A 23,691-nucleotide genomic window follows, 5' to 3' on the forward strand; every position below is an offset into this window, starting at 1 on the left:
ACATTTTTTAATCATTATTTCTGTTCTCTTACTATTTTTACATTAAAAATAGTGTAAGAAAGTTTTTCACTTAGGTGAATCTAAAGCACCTTCAGCTAAATTTTCCTAAAATTTAAGTTTAAGAAGTTCTTCCTCGTTGCTTTTTTTTTTTTTAATTTAGAATTTCCACTAAAAACGCACTTGTGGCCTTCAACACATTTCAAAGACAGTGTGCTCACAGAACACGTCCAGCCTTGAGGATGAACTGATTGGAGTCAGTTGGCTCCCCTAGTCAGTCTGCTCTTAGATTTAATCATGAAAAACTCTGTGTACCCTGGGCGTTAAGAACTAATGATTGCCCTGAAACCGCCAGTCAGCCTGAGTGACTGACAGCTTTTTCGGGTGTGAAATGAGAGCATCACATTAAGTATCTGTTGACTAAAAGAACAAAAATCACAGTAAAAGATCTTTTCCTTAGAAATCAGGTTATACCATTTCTTTGGGTTCTGGATTGACCTCTATCTGTGATTGTTTAAACCTCCCTTTCAAAACTAATAAACCAAATCACAGCAGAGGGAGAAGGATACTGAATTGGGACCCTGGGATCATGACATCAGTTCTGCTGCTAATATAGCTGTAGGATCTTGACAAATTCTATGATTTTCCAGGTCTAAAGACCTTCCCCTCTAAACTGTGAACGTGTAACCAGACAATTTCTAATGTTTCATGACTCTTAACTGGAAAGCTGGAGCAATTATGAACAAATTTGATGTTAAAGACTTTTCTATCTAACCGATGAACCAAGCTAGACATTGTACCTTTGACAACTTTTTCTCTTCAGGTTTACTGTTGACACTGTACCAAGCAAATATCTCTCATAAATGAAAATGACAGTCTATTTTTCCAAAAATGTGTCTTTCGATCTCCCTTCTTTATCATTTTTATTTTCATCATCTCAATTTTTCCATGAAGTTTTGCATTTTTCCCCCTAATCGATTATGCTTTTCATTTCTCTGTACCCTTATGTACCTACATTTCCAAGATATCTTTTCTCAAGAAAAAATTGGTTTAAGAGGTTAAAGTCTAACCTAATTAGAGAGTCCAATGCCCTTTTCAATTTGGCTTTCTTAGTTTTCCAGTTAAATCTTTTGCCAATTTCTAAAATTTCCTGCCATATCTCTAGATACCTACTTTCACCTCCTCCAGAGACTGCAAACATGTCAAAAGTAGTAAATCAATCACGTATTTTCCCCATTTTGTGCTTTGGCCATGCTGTTCCTGCTTTGCAGTATGTCCGTCCCCCTTTTCCATCAGGTAAAATCTGTTTGTTTATTAAGTTCCTGTCCAAATATCACTCTTTGTGACAGTTTCTCTGAAAACACCGGAAGAAAAATTTCTCCTTTCCTTATGTAAAATTATCTCACAAAACTTTTATATAACCCTATTTTAGAACTTAATACATTGAATATATTTAGCTGTTGTCCTCTATGCTTTTTCTGTAGATTATGTGCTGATTTATTTATCCATCCATCCATTAAACATTTATTGAAAATCTGCTATTCATCAGGCACCTTATTAGAATACAAGGAACAGACTTGCAAGAACTGTCTCTAGCTTTTGACAGGTTTGTCTATGTGGAGAGGCAACTTTCAAGTCAATTTTAATTTGCAAAACAGAATGTTAAGCTCCATGGTAGGGAACAGTTTGCACAGAATACTTTGGAAGAAAAAGAGAAAAGTCCATGGCATGGGAGGGTTGGAATTATGTCCAGGGAACTTCCCTGGTTGGCTGGTTGGGGTAGACCATAAATTTATTTACTATTCAGAGTCTGACATAGAATTAAAGCTCAAACATGTTATTAAACACACTTTGTTCCGAGTACATGAAGGCTTATTTTCTCCCGTGTGTTTGATAAAGGCCACTGGTAGTGAAAATATTTCAGAGATACGAAGAAGAAAATATGACTGGCGGTACCATTTCCATTCAACCAGATTCCACAAGGAAAATGTCATTTTGCATAAATTGAGGGCAAAAAGATTCCGAACATACCACTCCACGAAGAGAGATAAATAATGGCGTTCACAGGGGTCTCGCGCAGAGCTTCTTGAGCCCAGTCAGACAATAACGAAGGGCAGAAGAGATATCCATTCTGTACTCACATCTCAGGCGATGGTTCAACACTAGGGCAGCCTAGCCTCTGAAGGAGGCTGGTTCCCTCCCTCAGGCTCCTCAAGAAGGAGACAGGGTGATTTGTTTATTGTATACTGGACTCATTTTCCTGCAAAGTGCAGGCCGGGTGTGTGGAAGGTGTTAGGTGGTGACAAGGCTGGTGGCTCACTGTTTTTTCCTCCACGTTCAGCCTCACCGTAAACTCTGCTCAAGCCTCGTCAGGGCCTGGGAACCACATCTTCGGCGCAGACTCCCGTTGCCAGGTAACCGCCTCCGGTGCCCACGAGCTCTTCCCGCCTCTCCCCAGGCGCTCCAATCAGCTGTCAGGGTGGCTGTCACGTGGGGGCTCGGGGCGGGGCCCGGAGAGCTGCGCGCGCGGCCCGGCTGGCGGAGTCCGCCTCTCCGCCCTCGGAGCCCGCCTCTCCGCCCTCGGAGCCCGCCTCTCCGCCCTCGGAGCCCTCTGCCCGGCCGCCCCGCCCCGAGCCCGCGGCGCGGGGAGGGGCCGGGAGGGGCGGGTCCGGTCGGGCCACGGAGCTCGCGGCGCCGCGCCCGCTTCAGCACCTCCGCTGTCCGCCGCTGCGGCCGCGTCGTCCTCAGGTAAGGGCCGGCGGGCGCGGGCTGGAGGGGGCGGCTGCGGCCGCGAGGCGGGCGTGCGGGCCCCGGGCCGGCGTGCGGGTCCTGTGGGCTCTGCGCTGGCGCTGCCTCGGGGCGAGTCCACACCTGCTGGTTACAGGGCCCTCGCCCTGAGGGTCACTGGAGACCATGACGGGAGACATCGTTTTGTTTTTATTTTTATTTTTTCAGGGTATTCAGTCTGTGTACGTCTAGAGACTAGGTTGTAATTCTCGTCACTTCTGTTTGGACCCCCTGCCCTTTTGAAGATGGTCTCCACATTCAGGTTGTACCAAGACCCTTGGAGGAAAAAGGAAATGTATTCCAGAAAAAATGACAGTATTGAGTGCGAGAGACATAGTACGTGTTAAGTAAATCATAAAAATATATTTCCTATTTTTCAAAAACTAACAAATCCAGACTTTTTTGCATGCAAATATTAAAAGGAGTAAGCATTTGAGCTTTTTTTTTTTAAACTATATTACTTAAAAGCAATAGATTTGAATGAAAGTTAGTGATAACTTTGGTCTTGTGTCAAAAAAAAAATCACTTGTTTTTGTAACTTCCATATACATACGTATATATTTGTTTGAGAGTCTCCAACAGTGATTTGGAGAGAGAGATGACTTTTCTGAATCTTTCAGAAATACCCTGCAGAGAAATACCCTCATTTCCCTATTTTTATAACTGAAATTCCAAGTCTTCCTGGAACATTTTGTCGCCTCGAGTAAGGAAAATGTTTTCCTTTAGGTTTTGTTTCTCTACAGAGTAAATCCTTTGTGGAATTTTTAAGATTCTCTTCAGGTGTCCATATCTGACTTCTTGCTCACAAATCTCCAAATGTAGTCTCAGCAGTAATTTCGCTGTGATTATCATAGAACACAGCATGGCTCGGATGTTAGGTTGTCTGATCGCTACCCTGCAGGCGGAGAGCTGGTTCTGGGCGTGTGGTGGTTACAGTCACTATAGGAAAAGCGCTGGCGTCCTTCTGAGATTCTGCCTCACTGGCCTAAGTGTGCGAGAAAGTGGGCATGGTTACATCTTACCTGCGTGAAGGCAGAGATCTGAGAAAACTGACAGTCTTTCCTGTTCTGATCTAAAATTAAATATAGTAATTAAATCCCTATGAAAAATTGTCAGTTCATTCAACAAAATTTGGGGAAACATGCTTTAGTGGATTGTTTAGTAATTAATGTTACAAATGCTAGTTTTAGGTCATTGCGTTTAGAGTTCCTGACAAGTTTTCTAAATTGGAATAGGCCTGTTTCAAAGGGCACACATGGAAAGAAAATTCATGTATTTCTTAAGTGAGCTCCACAAACTTACTCTATATTAAAGTGGCTGGGTGAATTTTATCTGGTTTTCCCCTATGTTGATATTAATAGGAATACTTAAAGAACTGTGGATATCTCTTTAAAAAATAGGTATCCTTACTTAAGTTTAAAAATTCTTCCTTCTTTTTAATAATTAAATATTGCTGTACTAAAAACTTTTGTTACCCATTAATCAGATATTAATTGTATATATTAGAAAGTCACAAATTAATTTAGCTTAGAAAATAATGTTTTGAAATTCCTCTGCTCCCAGTAGGACTAACTAGGGCCAGAGTGTTTTTGTTGTTTTCCGTAGACTCTACCTTGTACCCCTTAGCTTGCTCATGAGTGAGCTGTGGCAGCATTTACATTACTCAGAGATGAGTGGGGATGGTTTTATTTTTGTTTGTTTGTCTATTTTGCCGTGCTAGATCCTGGGAGTCCAACATGAACGGTTAGATTGTCGTTATCCATACAATATGTGCAGATTCTCCGAGACCTATTTTTACTTGCCTAAACTCTGTAATGAAGACTAAAGTGAAATTTGAACAGTTTTTGAAGGATTCGCATGTCCTTCCTATATCCAAGAATTTTTTTTTGAAATTAGATATAATTTGCAAGAAACGTTAACAGTTTACCAGGTTACTGAATAACACGTTTACCCAGCCTTTCATGGTAATGATGCGCATACCAACATTACTGCCACTTTCTGCAATTGCTAAATTAGCTCATTTTATATTTTGTATATCTTTTCCATTTAGCAGATTGAAATATTAAAGTGAAGTCATGTTTGTAGCTTCCAGTGTGTCTTCAGGAACAGAGGTCTTAGTGATAATATTTTAATCCATTGAAATCGTATTAGGAGATTGGGAGGGATTTCTTACTAACTGACTTCTCATTTACCTTCGTGTGAGAAACGTGTTAGACATATGTATAAACATACATTAGGCTGGCATTTTTCAACATCTAAGACCGTACTTTGTTCTGTGATAATCACATAAAGATTATTCTCTCACTGTTGATGAGACTGTTCCTTGGAGAGTTCTGAGCAAGAAATTAGATACGGGTGCCTGGAGAGACCCTTAGACATTCCCCAGAGAACTGACTCTGTAGAGAAACAAACCCTAAAGGAAAACCTTTCTCTTGGTGGAGGTTACTTAAATGTTTAAGAAGGACTTGTAACTTCAGGTATAGAAATTGGTAGGGAAATGCTGTAAAACGACCAGCTTTGACCAAGGCCCTTGTATATGGAAAGAAAAAAATCCCATCACGATGGACTAGAAAAATTTCAAAAGTTCTCGTAGTAAAAGTGGGTTGTCACATACAGAGACAAAATTCAGGTCGTTTTCACTTGATTCCAATGACGAAACAAATAAAACTGAAGAGAAATGCTAACACTTAAAATAGGCTAGACTTTGTAAAGAAAGGCAACCTGAAATTGGAGCCACAGGTGACACTTGCACCCAAGTGTCACATTATTAGCTACTTGAGTGAGAAAAAAATTTTTTAAATGATAAAAGTCTTACTTTTTATTACTTTACATGTACTTGGAAAGTTGATTTAGTAGCCTAATTATTTCTGAAAACTCTGGAACCCTACATTCTAATTTAAAATATGTCTGTGTGTGTGTGTGTGTGTGTGTATCACAGAAGCAAACAGTAATATAAATCTCGTACAGTAAGCTCATAAGAGATAATTCATCAATGTTATTTGCTATTAAAATAATAATTGATAATTCTCATATTCAAGAAAGCTCTAACTAAAAGATATACGAAATAGTTTTCCATGCTTCGGTGAGGATGTTAACAACATTCAAAACTTGGTTTATAAATTTGAATGCGCAGACAAGGAGAACTCACAGTAGAGGTCGTTAAATAAGTTTCCTTATGCTCAGATCTGCTGTTGACACTTTAAGTTGTGAGCGTACAGTAGTAGCCCAGGCAGGCAGGCTCATTTGCAATTATGTATAATAAGTTTAATTTCATATCTCATACACACAAAAAGCTTACTTTCAAATGGAAAGTAGAAAATAGTTCTCATTACACAGAGCGCTTGTGTTTGATGTGCTGTTGGAAAAACTTCATTTTCCAATATAAAACAGCTAGCTGCCCATGGAGTCCTAAAAATTGAGTAGTTGGCTAATAAGAAATAGATAATATTTAATTAAGTTGGCCCCTTAAAATAAGACGTTATGAATGAGTCTTAATGAAGAGAGTTATGCAATATTTTACTTTTAAGGTAGACATGGTAGCAGGTTTGAAAGAGTCATTTCAGAATTTAAGCGAGAAGGATCCTTAGAGACCAGTTAATCAACACAGTTATTTTGTAGTTGAGGTCACTGAACACATCAAGATGATGTTGCTTCAACTTAGTCAGTGAGAAAGCTAGTCTAGAACCCTGTGTTCTTAACACTCAGCATTGTGTTTCTCCCTAAAGAGATGTCAATGCAAAATGTATCACCAAAATCAGTTTCTTTTTTATAATATTTCTTTAAGTGCCTGATTCAAAAGTTTGAGTCATGAAGTTTCAGATCACATTTTTATTGTTAAAATGATTATTGTACATGATGAACAAATTGCATGTGTTTGGTCTCATCATAGAGAAAGTTTGCTTCAAATATTAGATAAAAGGGTTTTCCTACAATTTGTACGATTTTTTTATTTGCTCATTAATACAATTTAAGTTTTGCTTCAAGGTCTTCTGTGATTTTGGGGAATCCAGGTAGCTTCTAAATTCTTTATCCTAATACCCCCAGTAGTCCTCAGCTATACGCCACCATCGCGTCTGTGACTGAATGTTAAGAATACTAGAAATAAGAAGCTTTGGAAAGTTATGTCTGAAGCCTGGATTGTGGTTACCACCAGGTAGAATTTTGCAATTGGATGCATTTATTGTCTAGACTTTCTGCCCCTTTGGTACCAGATACCCCCTGGAACAGTGTTATTGGATGTGCACCTTAGAAACATCAACATCTCCTGGGAGCTTGTCAGAAATGCACATGTTCAGGCCACCCCTGCCAAATCAGAATCTCTGGGGGAGCACCTGAAACCTGCGTTTTAAGGAGCCTCAAGTGATTTCTTACACAAGATAGAGCTTGAGAAGTACTGACATCAGGTGCATTGTGCCCTCGGACCAGGTCAGCGCTGGACCTGGAGATGTTTGTATACAGTTTCACTCTTGAAACTTTACTTGAACTGCAGAATAAATGAACTCACTCCTGAAAATATAATTGTGGATACATTTCATAAACATCTACCTTTCAGTTGTAGCTTTTTGGACATACTGTCTCATTTTCTTATTAATCGCATTAGTTTGTCTTTGTGGGAGTTTTATGTTGGCTAAGGGTATAATTTTTGACAACTGGACTATTAACTAGTTAGCAACCTGTCTCCAGCAGGCTTTGGCCTCGCCTCAGCTGATACAACTCTTATCAAACTTTAGGGTTTATTTCAGGCCTCGTATCAATGGATGGATTGATGTGTATATTAAAGACATTTTTTGATTTAGTGACTTTATGTCACTATTTCTTTTCATTTTAAAGCTTTCAAGCTTTAGATCCATTTTATTTCCTTTGCTGGTTTTTCTCAGCTGACTTGCCAACAATAATTTTTAACACCTTTGGCCCAGAACATGAAAATACCAGTCTAACTGACTGTTTCTGCCAAATGAGACATCTGATTTTCACAGACAGAGAAGCATAAAGGCCCATCCTGCTTTAAAAACTCATATACAAAATCCAACTTACAAAACAGATTATTTATAAGGGGGATGGGGGTCCTCAGGTTTATAGAACGATTCGTGCCATAGCTTCTCAATTCTTCTTTCATGAGAAATGATCATATTTGTAAAAATAATGCTACTTATTTTTGCCATACTCTATTATAAAAATAATCCTTTATCTTTTTATGACAAACATTTACATGTTTACTTTCATAGTATCTCTTTCAATGGAATATTTATTTCTGACTTCTTAGTTTATGGGTAAAAATATGTGATTTCACCCCTCTGTTTTTCTTTGGCTGACTCTCTTAGACTGGTTCATAGAAGGTGTGTTTACCCTATTGTTCAAGAAAAGTGGATTACACCTTTGATCACATTAAAAATCATTTTCACATTGCAGCTCAAGAGATTCTGCAATCCTCCAGGCACCTAGAAAATCTAATTCCAGATTTCAAATCCATATAATTTTCACATTGCTGGTTAAGATGTAGAAAAGTATAAAATAAGTATGTAGGTGGTTAATAAAATCACTGCATTCACGTTGCCACATCTTTGAATCAGTGTCTTGGTCTTCTTGGTCTTACAGATAATCCTGGGTTTTGCTGATCAAATTGGAATTCCTACCAGTAAAAGCAGTCAGTCTGTGAGTCCAAACTAGAACTACCATAATGACCTTATTCTTTTCTATTTGCTGTCTAATCCAGGATTTTAACGTAGGTTAATGCTGTACTTGTGACCTATTTTATCATCTAAGCTTTTAAGAACATCAGGATTTGACATATGTTGGGAAGAATGCTTAGATAAAATGCCCTGCCAAGCACATGAAAGGTAATTTTAGGAATGATTGAAATTTAAGAGCTTAATCTCAGTCAGTAGCAGATACCAGAGGCAGTTTATCTGCTGAATTATCTTTACTGTTGTTGAACTGAGCAAGTAGTTCTCAAGCTTTACTGTGCTATAAATCATCTGAGAATGATGTTAAAAAGCAGATTTCCAGACTCCACCCCAAGATTCCCATCCACTATTTTTGAGGATGTGATCCAGGAATCTGCACTTTTTAGCAAGTTTCTCGGTTAATGCAAGATACCTGAGAACCACCCCTTGAGATGCACTGATTTAGAGATCTTTAAGATTATATTTATCCTTGATAATCTGTGGCTGTACCTATCAGTGAGAATAGTGGTCATTTAGAATTATGGATACTAGACAGAGGAAGAAGATCTCAAGGTAGTAGGCTAATGGCTGCTTAAAAAAAAAACTTTCCAATTTTTTTTTGCAGTTTCCAAATGTTTTCTCATGAAGACATATTCATTATATGTGCTTATGAGAATTTTTTGCATAACTGAGCATGTGTGTTTTCAAATTTTAAACACTAATTTTCAACAAGATATTTTTAGGGTTTGGGATTTAAAAAAATTTATTAGTGCAGGCAATAGATTTATATTAAGAAAATCTGCAAAATTCTGAAGAGGGTAAAGAGGAGTTCAATACAACTACCCTGGATCTCTGCATCGTGATATGTCTCTGACCTTTGAATACACGTTTTTATATACTTCTATTGAGTTTTCTTACTGTTTCTCAAACCTGCCAGAAATGCTTCCATCTCAAGAGTCTCGGGGAACTCACAGTTTTGTCTACACAAATAATCACTATCCAGTGCAATACAAATATAGACTTAGAGGCACACAGATGGGGGATTTGGTGCCTTTGAGAAAGACTTTGAAGAAGACAGATATTAAGTTGAGTCTTGATAAAAATGAAACAGCCCATTATTCACAGAGAAAGGGGAGGGGAAGGCCAGATCAGGCAAAAGCATTTCAAAACTTAAAGGCGTAAGGTCATGATAGCATAGAGCATGTTTAGGAACTGCATTGAAAGCAGGGAGGCAGGGAAAGTGCAAGACACAGTGAAGGGTTTCACTAAAACACTGGCGTTAGGGATGGAGAGAAGGGGTTTTTGAAGAGACATCTTAAAGGTTAAGACTTGGTGATCAGTTGTAATGGAGGTGGAGGGGAAGGTGAAGAAAGAATCAAAGACGTGTGATGTTTTTATTTCAGGTGACTGTCTAGAGTATAATGATGATTCAGGACAAAGGAAAGAACGTTTGAGGGTGGTCAAATGGGATTCTTATCACTTGAAAGAGAGAAGCGTGGCTTTACTAGTAGTGTTCATCGCGAGATTGCCAGATAGAAGGCTGCGGGATCTAGGCAGGGTAGGTACATTGAAATGGACTTTAAGGGTTTGGCTTGAGAGACTGGAACCACTGAAATGGTGGCAAGGTAGTTAGATATCCTTTGGACAAGTGCTAGATACAGGTTCAAGGCTGGGTGAAAAAGTTTGAGGCAGGACATAGACACAGAATTGAAACTCAAAACAGAATAAGCAATAGCCAAGAGAGACAGCAATAAAGGACACAAATCCAGAGGGCAGGACAGTGCAGGGGATGCAAATTCTGAGCTGCTGGGCAGGAACCCAGGGCTCTGTGGGAGCTCAAAGGACAGAACAGAAAGCTCGGCCCACATTCAGGGACGTCATCAAGATGCAAGCCAGTTAAGCTGGAGATTGTACCAGTCCTGGAACATCCTGTGGCAATGAGAGCATGTTCCCAGGTATTTTGACCTGGGGCTTCAGGCAGATATTGTTGAAAATATTTCTAGAGAATAAGGAAGAAGAGGAATGCCATGTTGCATCTCATAGATTTTTAGAGATAAGGCTGTTCTCAGCCAGCAACGGTGATATTCATAAGTCAGGCAATCTCTCTACTCCAGAACAAAAGCTGTCTTACTTTTTGGATATGAAGAATGAAACACTCAAATTAATCAAATTGTTTTCTTTTTCTTTTCACGCCTCTCATCCCTCCCTCCCTTCCTTTCTTCCTTTTTTCTCCACTAAGCTCTAAGGGTTTGATGAGTTTGATCAGGAAAAGATCACTCAGAACCTGTTAGATATTGGATGAAGTACCTAAACTTTATAGAGAATATTCTGAAGTCCAGATATTCTCCAGTACACCAAGAAATCTCTTCTTTAGTAGGGCTAGTAAATAATTTCTCCCAGAAGTGAGTAAAACTAAAATGAAGTCAGATTCATGTGATTTTGAGTCTCTGCTGGACGCTTCAGCACTCTATGAAGTGATGCATTGTCTCTGAACTTCCGGAGGCACTTAGGTAATTGGCAGTAAGCTAACTGAGAGAGGATTTAACTCTCAACTGGAGCTGGAAGCACGTAGAAATATAGAACTGGCCTTGTCTTGTACACCTTGTAACCTGGAGGCTTTATTCTAGTTTTATGTCCAGCTCCTGAGGTTGTATATAGGACTAATTTTCTCCCTCTTGTTGCTTTGTGGTCTTTCTATTTTTAATTTGGTAACTTTTAGAAATACTTTGCCTATTTCTTGCAAAAGTTAAATCTAGAATGTGTTTTTAGAATGAAAACTGAAAGCCTACTAAAATGTTTGACATAACATTCTCCAGGACTATACAACAGAATTACTATTTGATTTATTTCTTATTTGAATATAGGCTTATGGTTTCTGGTTCAGCATTATTTTTACAGATACTGTTGTTTATAAATTATTAAAACTGTTTCAGCTGTAATGTTTGTGCACGTCTGGCCTCTTGTACTGAATAACATTTCATAAGGCAGAGTTCGGTAAAGCTGCTTGGTTGAAACACGTTGTTATTGCTTTAGGTGCTGACGATTCTGATGCCGGGTTTCCAATTGCCTTGATTAAAGTAGAAACATCCTATGGCTTGGATGACTTACATTTCACATTGGTTTGAGCAAGATGATTGGTATGAAGGACTACAAAGAGTAAGATATATTTATGTTGTGATTATAATTTTTGTGACTTTTTTTCTGCATTGTTTCTCATGGCAGCTATATTTCTGTGCCATTTATACTGTGGACATTTTTGCATTACCAGATTCCAAGGATAAATAAGATACATTTTGATAGATTTAAAAAGCAGAGGTAAAAAGATAATGTATAAGGATAGTCCTACCTATATATTAAAGAAAAGGTGTTTTTTGCTGTCCGGGTTCCAGATGAATTCTTAATGTTTCCAGATTGTCTTTAGGCTTTAAAGATAAAACAGTTCTTTCTAATGAGATTAATGTATGAAAATAGCTATAATTTCAAGAAAGTCATTTTACATAGAGAAAAACATTTAATGGTAGAAATTTGTATGATAATCCCATGATTATAATAATATTGTAAAAGAAGATGAAAAAATTTTCTGAAGAAGAGTGCCATGTTCCATTTGATAAATTTTTAGGCAATTAATTATGTTTCAAAGGGATTTGCATTGTTACTATGGCAACTTCTGCATAGTGTTTTGAATATAGCTATCCTGATCTATTATCGCAATAGCAGAAAACTGCCATTTTAAATGCACCTTATCAAAATGGATTTAGTTTAGAGTAAAAAAGGATTTCTCTTTGATTATGTTCACTTTTTGAATGAAAGATTTCTTAATTATTTAAATGAAAGCAACTTAAGGGTTTTCCTTTCCACTGATGAGTGGAACGAAAGAGCCAGAGTATCTTTACGTAGTTTTACCAGCTTTCCCCCATTGCTGTTTGAAGGCATATTACTGTTAACAACATGCAGCACTGAATTTTTCTTCCTCCTATTTCTTCAGGGACCTATTCTGGTCACATCAATCAAAGATATTTTCTCAGTATTTTACTTCTTTTTAATTATCTTTTTAGTTATAAATTCTCAGCAGTATTTTTCTTTTCAGCGGTGAAACAAGCTGGTAAACATCTCTGGAGTCAGTAAATACCTAACTCTGGAGAATAAGGCTCATGTTGTGAATCCTAAAGCATTCTTCAGAAGAGAGGCTGAGAGTTAGTGGGTAGCTTTCCATCCTGAGTCCCACCCTTACCCACCAACGATGGAAGGATTTCAGCTTACGAGTACAGCAGGAGTACTCCAGGGTCCCCTGGGCGCACACACACACGCACGCACGCACTGTAAGGGTTTGTATTGTGAGTGTGCAGTTTAAATGTAATAACTGTGTATTTCTGATGTTCAAACAGAAGGCTTTTTTCCAAGTGTGGTCTATTTATTTCTCTACAGAAAGGGATATGGATGATAGTCTGATTTGGGAGGAAGGAGTGACTGATTCAAAGACAATACTTTTTACTGAAATTGCATGTTCCTTTATAGTGATTTGGGGACAACTTACGGAGATTATAAGTATTCAAAATCTTTTCCTCCACCATAACCCCAGTCTGCCCTTTAATACGCTGTTGGCCTTTATAAGTGAATTCCTGGTTCAGAGACATATTAAAGAATAGCTGATCTCATACACAGATGTAGTTCAACCCTAAAACTACCAAATCATCTTCCTGAGTTTGAGCTTCTTCTGGCTCAAGTTTGATCAGTTCTTATACAAACTTAGATGACAGTGAAAGATCTTATTATAAAAAAATGGAGTTTGAAACATGAATATTGACTTTCATTTCTTCTAAAATTCCAGCTTATAATTTTTCAGATCGTATGTAAGTCTGTATATCTCTGTATAATCAGCATTCAGCATAGCAGATTTTTCAAGTTGTTTTTTGATGTTACAGGAAAAGAAAAGTTGGATTTTTTAGTGAAAAATTATAATTCAGAGGTGTAGTGTTTTAAAAATAACATACAAGTTAAAGTTTTGTTTTTAGATACTCAGTTGGCCTTTATACCTTGATATAATTAATATTAATGTCATGTGTGTGTATTTTTACAGACCCACACACATAATGTATATATCAACTTGTTTTGACTTGGTTTTATAATTTTATTTTTGGCAGTGTTGTAACTCTAGCTATATTTAAATTTCATGATTATGGCATATCATAATCTTGCATATTCGGAAGTGAGCTTTACCATTGTACAAATCTAATGCAAACACACTTTTATCACTTGCTTTTTTACAGTACATACACTTACACCACCTCACTGTAATTATACTGTGTTTTGTGTATTTCATATAATACGAGATTGAGACCAAAACTAGAATTTAGGTTAAAAAATTAAAATCATATCTCTGCAGGGTTGTAGTTGCCGGGCTGCTGACACTGTCGGTTGCATGTGATGTGACGCAGTGCTCAGGCTTTCTTCCTGAATCCTTTGTAATTCTGCACCATTCAGTGAACTGCAGGGTGTAGTACTTCATCTTTAAGGTGTGTATGTTGTTTCTGGGCCAAAAAGATGATGTTTTCTGAAATAACAAATCTTTTTAATTTTTTTGAAACAACAGATCTTTAGAATGGAAATGAGAATTCTTAAATGGTTCACAATAAAATGAAACATATTCTTAAGTAAAGATAAAAAGTGTGTAATATCACCTGTCACATACAGTTAAAGTATATTTGTTTACCTATAAATATGACATGTTTTGTAGGATTTATATTTAAAATATAAACATATATTTTGAAATGCACCTTCAGTTGAACATTTTCTATCTTCACTAATGCAGAATCACTAATTGTGTAAACATTCATGCTGACTGCAAAGACCACAAAAGCTTCTGGACACTTCTTTTTATCTCCTCGGCAACTATAGATACCATTTAATAAAGGCTGCTTAGTGTTTTATATGTATATTTTTATAATAGTTTAAAAAATTATCTAGAAGTTTCAAATACTAGCAGTTTAAATACATAATTCAGATTTATAAATGCAATAGTATTCATATGTTTAATGATGCATGACATTTTAACATTTCATTCAAAATCCTGATTTTTTTAGTAAGCTGCCATTTTGTTTTGTTTCTACCCATTGTTTTAATGGCTGGTTTGGTCAAATTATTCAACTCTGAATTTAAAAATGGACTATAAGATTTATAAAAGCTGCTTAGGAACATACCAGGGCATACCAAATTGTATGACAATATTGAAATGTTTATATTATCTGAATTTGGAAACTAAAAGCAGTAAACCAAGAAAAATTGATAAAGTAAAAAATACTGAGGTTTAAATCTAACAAAATATGTACAACATCAATATGAGGAAAACCGTAAAATTCAGATGACAGATATCAAAGATCTAAATAAATGGAGAGAGACTGCATATTCAGGGATAGACAGAATCAATAATGTCAAGATGTCAGTTACTGCTAACTTGATCTATAGATGCAACAACATCCCAACCAAAATCACAGGAAGTTCCTTTATGGATATTGACAGACTGATTCTGAAGTTAACATGGAGAAGCAGAAGGCCCAAAGCAGCTAACTCAGTGTTGGAGGAGAGCAACAAAGTGCCGGCCTGACACTACACAACTTCAGGACTTGTAACTACAAAACTGTAGTGATCAAGACAGTGTCATAGGAATGAAAGAACAGACAAACAGATCAATGGAACAGAATAGACAGCCCAGAAGTATACCCACACAAATATAATCAACACAGGAGCAAAGGCAATACAACAGAGAACAGACAGTCTTTTCAACAAGTGGTGCTAGGACAACTGGACATCCATGTGCAAAGAAATTAATCTAGACTAGACCAAACCTTACGCCCTTCACAAAATTAACTCCAAATGGACTATAGACCTAAAGGTTAAACACAGAACTATAACACTCCTGGAGGATAAACATAAAAACCTAGGTGACCTTGGGTTTGACCATGAGTTATTACATTCAACACCAAAGGCATGATCCATGGAATAAATAATTGATAAGATAAACTGTATTAAGTTTAAAAAAAAAAACCCTCCTCTGTAAAAGACAAATGTCAAGAGAATAAGAAGACAAACCACAGACTTGGGGAAAAATACTTGCCAAAAGCAATCTGATAGCTGTTATCCAGAATATGCAGAGAACTCTTAAAATTCAACAAGAAGACAAACAACCCAATTTTTTAAAAATGGACAGAAGACTTGAAAAGATACCTAGCTGAAGAAGATAGATGGCATATAAGCTTATGGAAAAGTGTCCAACATCATAAATTTTTAGGGAATTGTAAGTTAAAAGAACAATGAGATAATACTGCACACCTATTAGAGTGACCCATCCGAAGCACTGACAACACCAATGGATGGTGAAGATGTGGAGCAACAGGAACTCTCATTCACTGCTGATGGGAATGGTGCAGACACTCTGAAAGACAGTTTGATGATTTGTTTCATACTCTTACCAGCATCCAGCAACTCCTCCTTTTGCACGCTTTCCTGTTTACCTAAATGAATTGAAAAGTTATGTCCAGAGAAAAACTGGCACACAGATAGTGGCTTTATGCATAATGGCCAAAACTTGCAAGCAACAAAAATGTCCTTTAATAGATGAATGGGTAAATAAAGCATGATGCATCCAAACAATGGAATATTATCCAGTGCTAAAAAGAAATGAGCTTTCCAACTATGGAAAGACATGGAGGAATATTGAATGCATATTACTAACTGTAAGAAACCAATCTGGAAAAACTCCATACTGTATGATTTCCAACTATATTCTGGAAAAGGCAAAACTATGGAGACAGTAGAAAGATCAGTGGTTATCAGCAGTGAGGAGGGAGAGAAGGATGAACAGGCAGAGCACAGAGTATTTTTAGGGCAGTGAAACTACTCTTCATGGTACTATACACGTCATTGTGCATTTGTCAGAACTCACAGAATGTACAACACGAAGAGTGAACCCTAATGTAAACCGTGGACTTTGGGTGATAATGGTGTGTCAGTGTAGGTTCATCATTATAACAAATGTGCCTTCTGGGGACATTGTGGGGTGTTGACAGTGTGAGAGGTTGTGTGGGTTGGGGGACAAGGAGTGAATGGAAAATCTGTGTAATTTCTACTCAGTTTTGCTGTAAACCTAAAACTACTCTAAAAATAAAGTTTATTAATTTTTTTAAATTGAGGAAGTTAACAGAAAGTGAAAATTCTTTAAATGACTCAGTTTTACCTGTTTGTTTAAATATCTTTTTCTTATATTTCTTTTTCCAAATATGAATTTAAAATGTGTTTAAACATAAATCAGAAAGCACTTTTACATACAGACATTATTAAGAGTAATCACACATCCCAAGGATAAACTATAAAAGCCTATTTAATGCACATGTGGTTAAAATAATGAATATTTTCAGTGAAAAGTAATATTGTTGTAACATTATTAATTGGAAAAAAGTATATGTATTTTTTTATTTATCCAGAATGCTAGTGCCTGAGAAAATACAGATGTCATTAGGGGAGGAAGAAAACAGATTTTTGTAGCCATTTATTTTTACTTGTAAGCACTCAAAGGTGGAGAGCACAGTTTTTTTTTTTAAATCATGCCAATAATACTGCAATATATTATTTCACGGCAATTTACGTGTTGATTTTTTGTAAATATATCGCTAGTTCCATGCAGATAAGGGGATTTAATGGGCTGAAGATAGAAAGAGTTGGAGAAGAAAAGAAAGAGGAAAAAAGAAGAGATCTTTTTAGGAGCTGGAAATATGAAGTAGAAAAGATATAAAGAAGAAAGTAGCTTTATAAATAAACGAGAGATAACGTAACTGATTCTGGGCTTGTTTGCTCTGAAATTCTCTGCCTGGCCACACAGACGACTTGTATTCAGCAGTTTCCAGATTCCTTCTGCCCCCTCTTCACAATGAGCAGACTGTTAACCCACTTTGTGTTCCTGCCTTGTGTACCTCGGATCGTTTTTTGTGAGAATATAGTTAATGTGAAGAGGGTGAAGGTCTAAGACAGAGGTCCCCATCCTCCCAATATTGGCTCATAGTTTTTTATATTTGAATTTACTGCCTTGAATGAATTGTTAGTATTTAAAAACTGGTACATTTACATAAAAATCTGGATATTTCCATTTCTCTGGGAGGTTCCATAAATCTGGCAACAAGAGATGGGCCTCTCCAGCCGTACTAGACCCTTTGGATAGAACATGCAATCACTATTTTATTCTGGTCCCTGTCACTCCTAGAATTCCCAACCCTGGTCAAATGTCAGTTGTCATGTATCATTTCATAATCTCTTGCTTCCCTAATTTAAATGGCCTGCCTTGATGTCTGTTGCCATTTGGGGATTTCAACTCCTGTTCTCTGAAAGCATTGAGATTCATAGTCCTGGCAGAAAATTTTGGGGAGGCATAAAGATTTGATTGTGGGAGACAAATGTAAAACAATGAAGAGGAAGCGTATTAAGTACTGGAAATGACTGATATTCCTCTAAACTTATTTTTCAAGGCGAACATGTCTCAGGTGAGGCAGGTGGGGCTGCTGGCTGCCGGATGTCAGCCGTGGAGCAGAGATGTGTGTGCTGCCGGTGGCGACAGGTTTGCATACTGCGCTACCCTGGCCATCTATGTTTATCAGGTACAGGGGTCCTGATTTGTTTTGATTTTTAATTGTATCAGATAAAATTAATATTTAATTAACACTAATTTTTAAATTCCTGTGACATGAAAGGCTTAATGCTCTAATTTTGCTGGTGTTATATTATATATATGTTTTGTTATATTTATGTTATATTTTGTTACTGTTTATACTATATTGGTTTGATAAGTCAAGCTTTTAGAAAATGCTTGTATCAGTATTAAATTATATAAGCAATATCTTAATTGATTTAATAATCTTTTATGTGCCATTGAGAAAAAAGAATTTCTTAAAGAATTAAAAGGTCCTGTTTTGTGAATGGCGAGCGAGTAGTTTTTAATTCTTTTAAGCTATATTCTCATATAAATAAATGGAATTTATTTATTCATTTGTTTTAAACCTTGCTCAGTAACATTTGATATGAGAAAATTGTCTTATCAGCTGAAGAATTGGTTAGTCCATTAGAGATCATTATATTAAAAATAGTATATATATATTTTGAGAAATTCTTAGGATAAGAACCTTTATAAGTACTTTTTTTCATGTCCTTTCTCCATCCAGACAGCTCGCATCAGTTCTCAATCTGTACAGCCAATGTGGCCTTTGAATTTTTTCATATGGAGACTCCATAAGCACCTTAAATCCAAGTCCAGTTTTTCTTAGACCCAAGCCAGTATTTCAGTGTCAACAGCTAACCTTTCACCTAAAGGACAGCTGTGAGCGTTACCAGGGACTCCTTCTGCTCACGTTCTGTGCCCTAAGTAGCCAGAGCGATTCTAGTACTTTCTGTCTTGTACTGTCTTCTTTCTGTCCTTCTCACCTAAACTACTGTAATAGTCTCTTCATATTCTCTGCCGCTGTTTAGACTCCCTGTAATTTATCCTTCAGTGTCATCAGTCATCTATCATACAGATCTAAAATTTTAAACGTACAGTTGCTTCTGATCGCTTCGTGGTGTGCCATCATTTCAGTCTTTCTGTCGCTGTCTCCCTCTCACCTTGTGCTCCAGACAGACCAAGAGAATTGCCTTTTTAAAAAATCTCAGACTCTTATATCTTGCCTTTCTTCACTGATTTTTTTCAGTTTTCCCACATAGCCTGTCCAGAGAACATTTTCTCATCTTTCAAATCTCAGCTCTGTTGTATAAGCTTTTTTCCCATATTTCCTCCTTCTCAGAGAAGGACCTTATAAAAATGGACTGCCTCTCTGCATACTTCCTTGACCAGAACAAGTATTCCTCATCTTTGAATTCTCAAGTTACTGCACACTCTCTGGCACTCACTCGCCTCTTATTAAATGTTTCTTTGATGATTTTTTTTTTTAATATTTAAACACCAACTCATTTCAGTCAAGAGTAGAAAATTATTGCTTTATCCTGGAGTAAAAATTCCTTTTAATGACTAATACTGTTGTAGTTTATTGAAAATTTAAAAAATAAGATAATTAATCTATAAATGAGTTAATTTTCCACAATATTGAATAAGATTCATGCAGTCCATTTCTCAAGATTGAGGAAACCTCCAGCAGTGAAAATGCAGCTCCAGTGTAACGGAACGTTTTTCTCACTTTCGCTTCCCCACAGAAGGCAGTAGCAGAAGCCTGCTAGGTGTCTCCTCTGTCTTCCTCTCCACCTTCTTACAATCTGCACGTATTGCTAAGCTTCTCACGCCCTGATTCCTACTACAAAATTTCTCTCTTAGCTTTAGGTCCCTATTTTCTTGCGTTTTATTTCCTCCTAAAGAAGAGAACTTACCAGGCAGGACAGAGGACTTATCATTCCTCTAAGGAGTCAGTAAGGTAAACAAGTAGATGAAGGTAGAACTTTTTTTTTTAAGTTTGCATGTGTCTTAAGTTTTATGATGACATTTTATGACTTGAATATTTAGGAAGATAAAGCTAAAAGTTTTAATATAAAAAACCTATGAAGAAAGTTTGTGTGTCATTAATGGCTGAAACAAACTAAAAATTACCCTGATTTAGAAGTTAATACAAATAAACTTAGGTAATAGTTCATTACAGAGTTCACTGTAAAACCTTGTTTCAAAATATGCATCAAAAATTACATTATTAGCTACATTAACATTAATTAAACTTATATGAATAAGTATTTTTTTAAATGTGAACATCTAAATAAAGTCCATTGAAAATTATACTATATAAATATAAAATATTATAATGCTTTTCAGAGGGAATTTTTATTAAACAATACCTAGCAGTGATGCACAAAATCTGAGAATCTGTCACAGTCTGTATGATGACACTGATGCACTTTTAGATTTTTCTGAACTAGTAAATGACACTTGTAAATGCAATTAGCATTTTTCTTTAACCATTGAATTATAAGCACTAATATATTGTATTAAATACTCTAAAAGTAGAGTAATTTATGGTCCAACTCAATGTAGCACTACAGTCTCATAATACTGAATTGAAAATATAATAGGAATATATTAATGGGTTAATCCCTGCAAGTAGTTCAATATTCTATTTTGTGCTTAAAGTCTTATATGGATAATTTTATAGTAAAGTCAGTGAAGATTGCTGATGTGCAATGTGGCTTCTTCAGGCATTCACTGTGTTCAGTCTTCCACTGAATTTCTGAGTTACATAGCAGTTTTTTCTACTGGGTACATTAGACACATTCACAGTATCTGCCAAAGATAACTTAAATCACTGAATACTTACAAATCTATTTATTCCTAAATGCACAGAAAATGCATTTGGATATTTAAATAGCCCAATTTAAAGTTCACCTCACACCTATTAGAATGGCTGTACTGCAAAGACAAACAAAGAATGACAAGTGTTGTTGAGGGTATGGAGAAAAAGGACCCTTTGTGTACTGTTTGTGGGAATGTAAATTGATGCAGCTACTGTTGAAAACAGTATGAAGGTTTCTCAAAAAATAAAAAAAATAGAACTACCACATAATCCAGCAGTTCCACTTCTGAGGTATTTATCTAAAGAAAACCAAAACGATAACTCAAAAAACAATAACATGCACCTCCCTGTTCACTAAAGCATTATTTACAATAGCCAAGATACAGAAACAACCAAAATGTTCATCCGTGGATGAGTGGATAAAGAAGATGTGGTACATGTATATAATGGACTATTATTTGGTCATGAAAAAGAGGGATATGTTGCCATTTGCGACAACATGGAAGGACCTTGAGGACATTATACTGAGTGAAATAAATCAGACAGAGACAAACAAATACCAAATGATCTCACTCTTACGTGGAATCTAAAAAACAAAACAAAGCACCAAGGTTATAGATGCAGAGAACAGGTATGGAGGGTTGGGGATAGGCAACGTTGATGAAGGTGGTCATAAGGTCCAGACTTCCAGTTACAGAACAAATCATAGGGTGTAACGTACAGAGTGGTGACTATTAATTAATGACACTCTCTTGCATATTTGAAAGTTGCTAAGAAATTTGATTTTAAAAGTACTCATCACAGAAAATAATTTGTAACTGCATGTGGTGCTGGGTGTTAACTAGACTGGTCATAGTGATCATTTTGCAATATATACAAGTATTGAATTAGTATGTTGTACACCTGAAACTAATAGAATGTTGTATGTCAATTATATCTCAATTTAAAAAAGATAGAGTCATGGGACAGGTTCTGGGAAGAGGTGTTTTTGAACTGAGACTGAACAGGAAAATGAATAACCATGAGCAGATCAGTGGGGAGAGCATTCCAGGCCAAGTGGGCAGCAAGCCTGGGCCCCAAAGCAGGAGTGATTTTGCCGAATTAGAGAAACAAGAAGGTCGGAGTGAACAGGGAAGAATATGGTACCAGATGAGACCGGAAAGCAGAGCTTCATGATCTTGGGCATTGAAGGCTTATTCGTTGTTAGGATTTTACTGCGAGTATACGGTCCAAGAAAGGTTGGTATAATAAACAGTTAATATAGTAATGATTTGAAAACTCTTCGATAACACTGAGAAGGATTCATTATATGTTAAAGGGAAAAACCAGATTCAATAAAATGACATATATAGTATAATCCCAAACATGTTAAAGATGATAAATTAATTGACCCACCTACTAAAGGCACATTTACAAAGGAGATAGGAAAATTAGGCTGTTCCTTTGGTCCACTTACATATAAAAACACAACATAATTCTCCTTCCAAAAAGCAAGAACATAAAACAGGTCCAATGATACCGTTGTTCTGCAAACTTTGGACATCTTAATAAAGTCGTAATTAGCAGTTGGCTTATCTGACCTAATTTTTTAAATGCAAATGTAGATGAAAAATTGCAGAAAAGAACGTTTCGAGACACAAGTATTTTTCCCTCATAAATAGATAGAGCTATGGAAAATATAATAAATCTGAGTTATTATGCACATTTAAATATACCACATTTATTTTTATTTGTTTTTACAATTGATATGTTTAATTTCAGTTCTCTCTTGGTTTTTGAAAAAAGGGTTTCTTTCAGCTGATTGAATGCACTTGAATTCACCTGAAATCAGATCACAGCTTGAATTGTGTCCATGTCTTGTGCTCAGGTTGACTAATTCTCATGTATGTAGCTTTTCAAAAATAATGCGATTGTTAATGGAAAGTGTTACCTAGAAAGAAGCACTGATGTGTTTTGTTTATATATTTTTTTAGTTGGATCACCGTTACAATGAATTCAAACTTCACTCAATTATGTCTGAACATAAAAAAACAATCACAGCTATCTCTTGGTGTCCACACAACCCTGATCTGTTTGCAAGTGGCAGTACCGATAATTTAGTGATCATTTGGAATGTTGCTGAACAAAAAGTCGTTGCTAAACTCGACAACACAAAAGGTATATCTGTAACTGGGATTTATTTTATTGGATGAAATATTCTTACTTCAATAAGCAAAATATTTTATTTCAGTTAGCTCAGGTTTTAAAGTAGTGTTTTTCAAACTCTCTGAGGGTAATCTATGTAAGAAACACACTTCACATCATGACTCATTATTGTGTGTGTCCATGTGTCCAAACCGAAACAAAATTTCATGAAATAATTAGGCTTAGTACACTGCTCAGTTAAAAACCAGAGTCGACATCAAATAATTTCATTAATATTTAAATATAACATAAAAGTTCCAAAAGAAATAAAAAACTAATCATTAGATACAGTTTTCTCAGCGGGGCACTTGGCCTTGTCTCTATTCCAATTGGAATACATACAAGGACAATATTATGCATATGGTCACTGTCCTACTGAGTTGGTTTCTTTCCTATATTTTTAGGTCAAAGTAGAAAGTTCTAGTTCATGCAAATAGATCTTCATGAATTGAATAATATCAGTACGTTTTTTCCTACCTGGCATCTTATCCCATAATAACGATGAAGTTAAGTAGTCATTTTTCTGTGATAAATGTCACAATAATTCAGCCTCTTTTTGAGCACCGAGTGTAGCTCAATTATTGATAATGGTTTTGAAAGCAATTGCTGGATGTATTTTCCATATTCAGCCTTTTCTTTAAAAAATACTGATTTTAACTTTGAGATAAAGAACTGAGATGTGACAATGTCTCTAACTTTACTTTGTTCAGTTTCTTTATAATATTCTTTTCAGTATATGGCCACAATATTGAGAATTC

At 36.3% G+C, this 23,691-nt stretch overlaps 1 protein-coding gene across 4 annotated transcripts in view; it reads left to right on the forward strand.

The window, feature by feature from the left end:
* The first annotated feature begins 2,583 nt into the window (after positions 1–2,583).
* WDR17 (WD repeat domain 17) overlaps positions 2,584–23,691 on the forward strand; it is a 73,864-nt gene continuing 52,756 nt past the window's right edge. For all 4 annotated transcript variants that reach the window (XR_012502383.1, XR_012502384.1, XM_074353380.1 and 1 more), the window contains exons 1-3: positions 2,584–2,745; positions 17,960–18,088; positions 22,723–22,906. Coding sequence is in view for 2 of the 4 variants with exons in the window: in XM_074353380.1 (XP_074209481.1) it covers positions 17,966–18,088; positions 22,723–22,906 (307 nt within the window). In the remaining 2 variants the exon portion in view is untranslated. The remainder of the gene's footprint in view (positions 2,746–17,959; positions 18,089–22,722; positions 22,907–23,691) is intronic.

The sequence above is a fragment of the Camelus bactrianus genome, chromosome 26 (assembly GCF_048773025.1).
Source record: "Camelus bactrianus isolate YW-2024 breed Bactrian camel chromosome 26, ASM4877302v1, whole genome shotgun sequence".
Lineage (NCBI taxonomy): Eukaryota > Metazoa > Chordata > Mammalia > Artiodactyla > Camelidae > Camelus > Camelus bactrianus.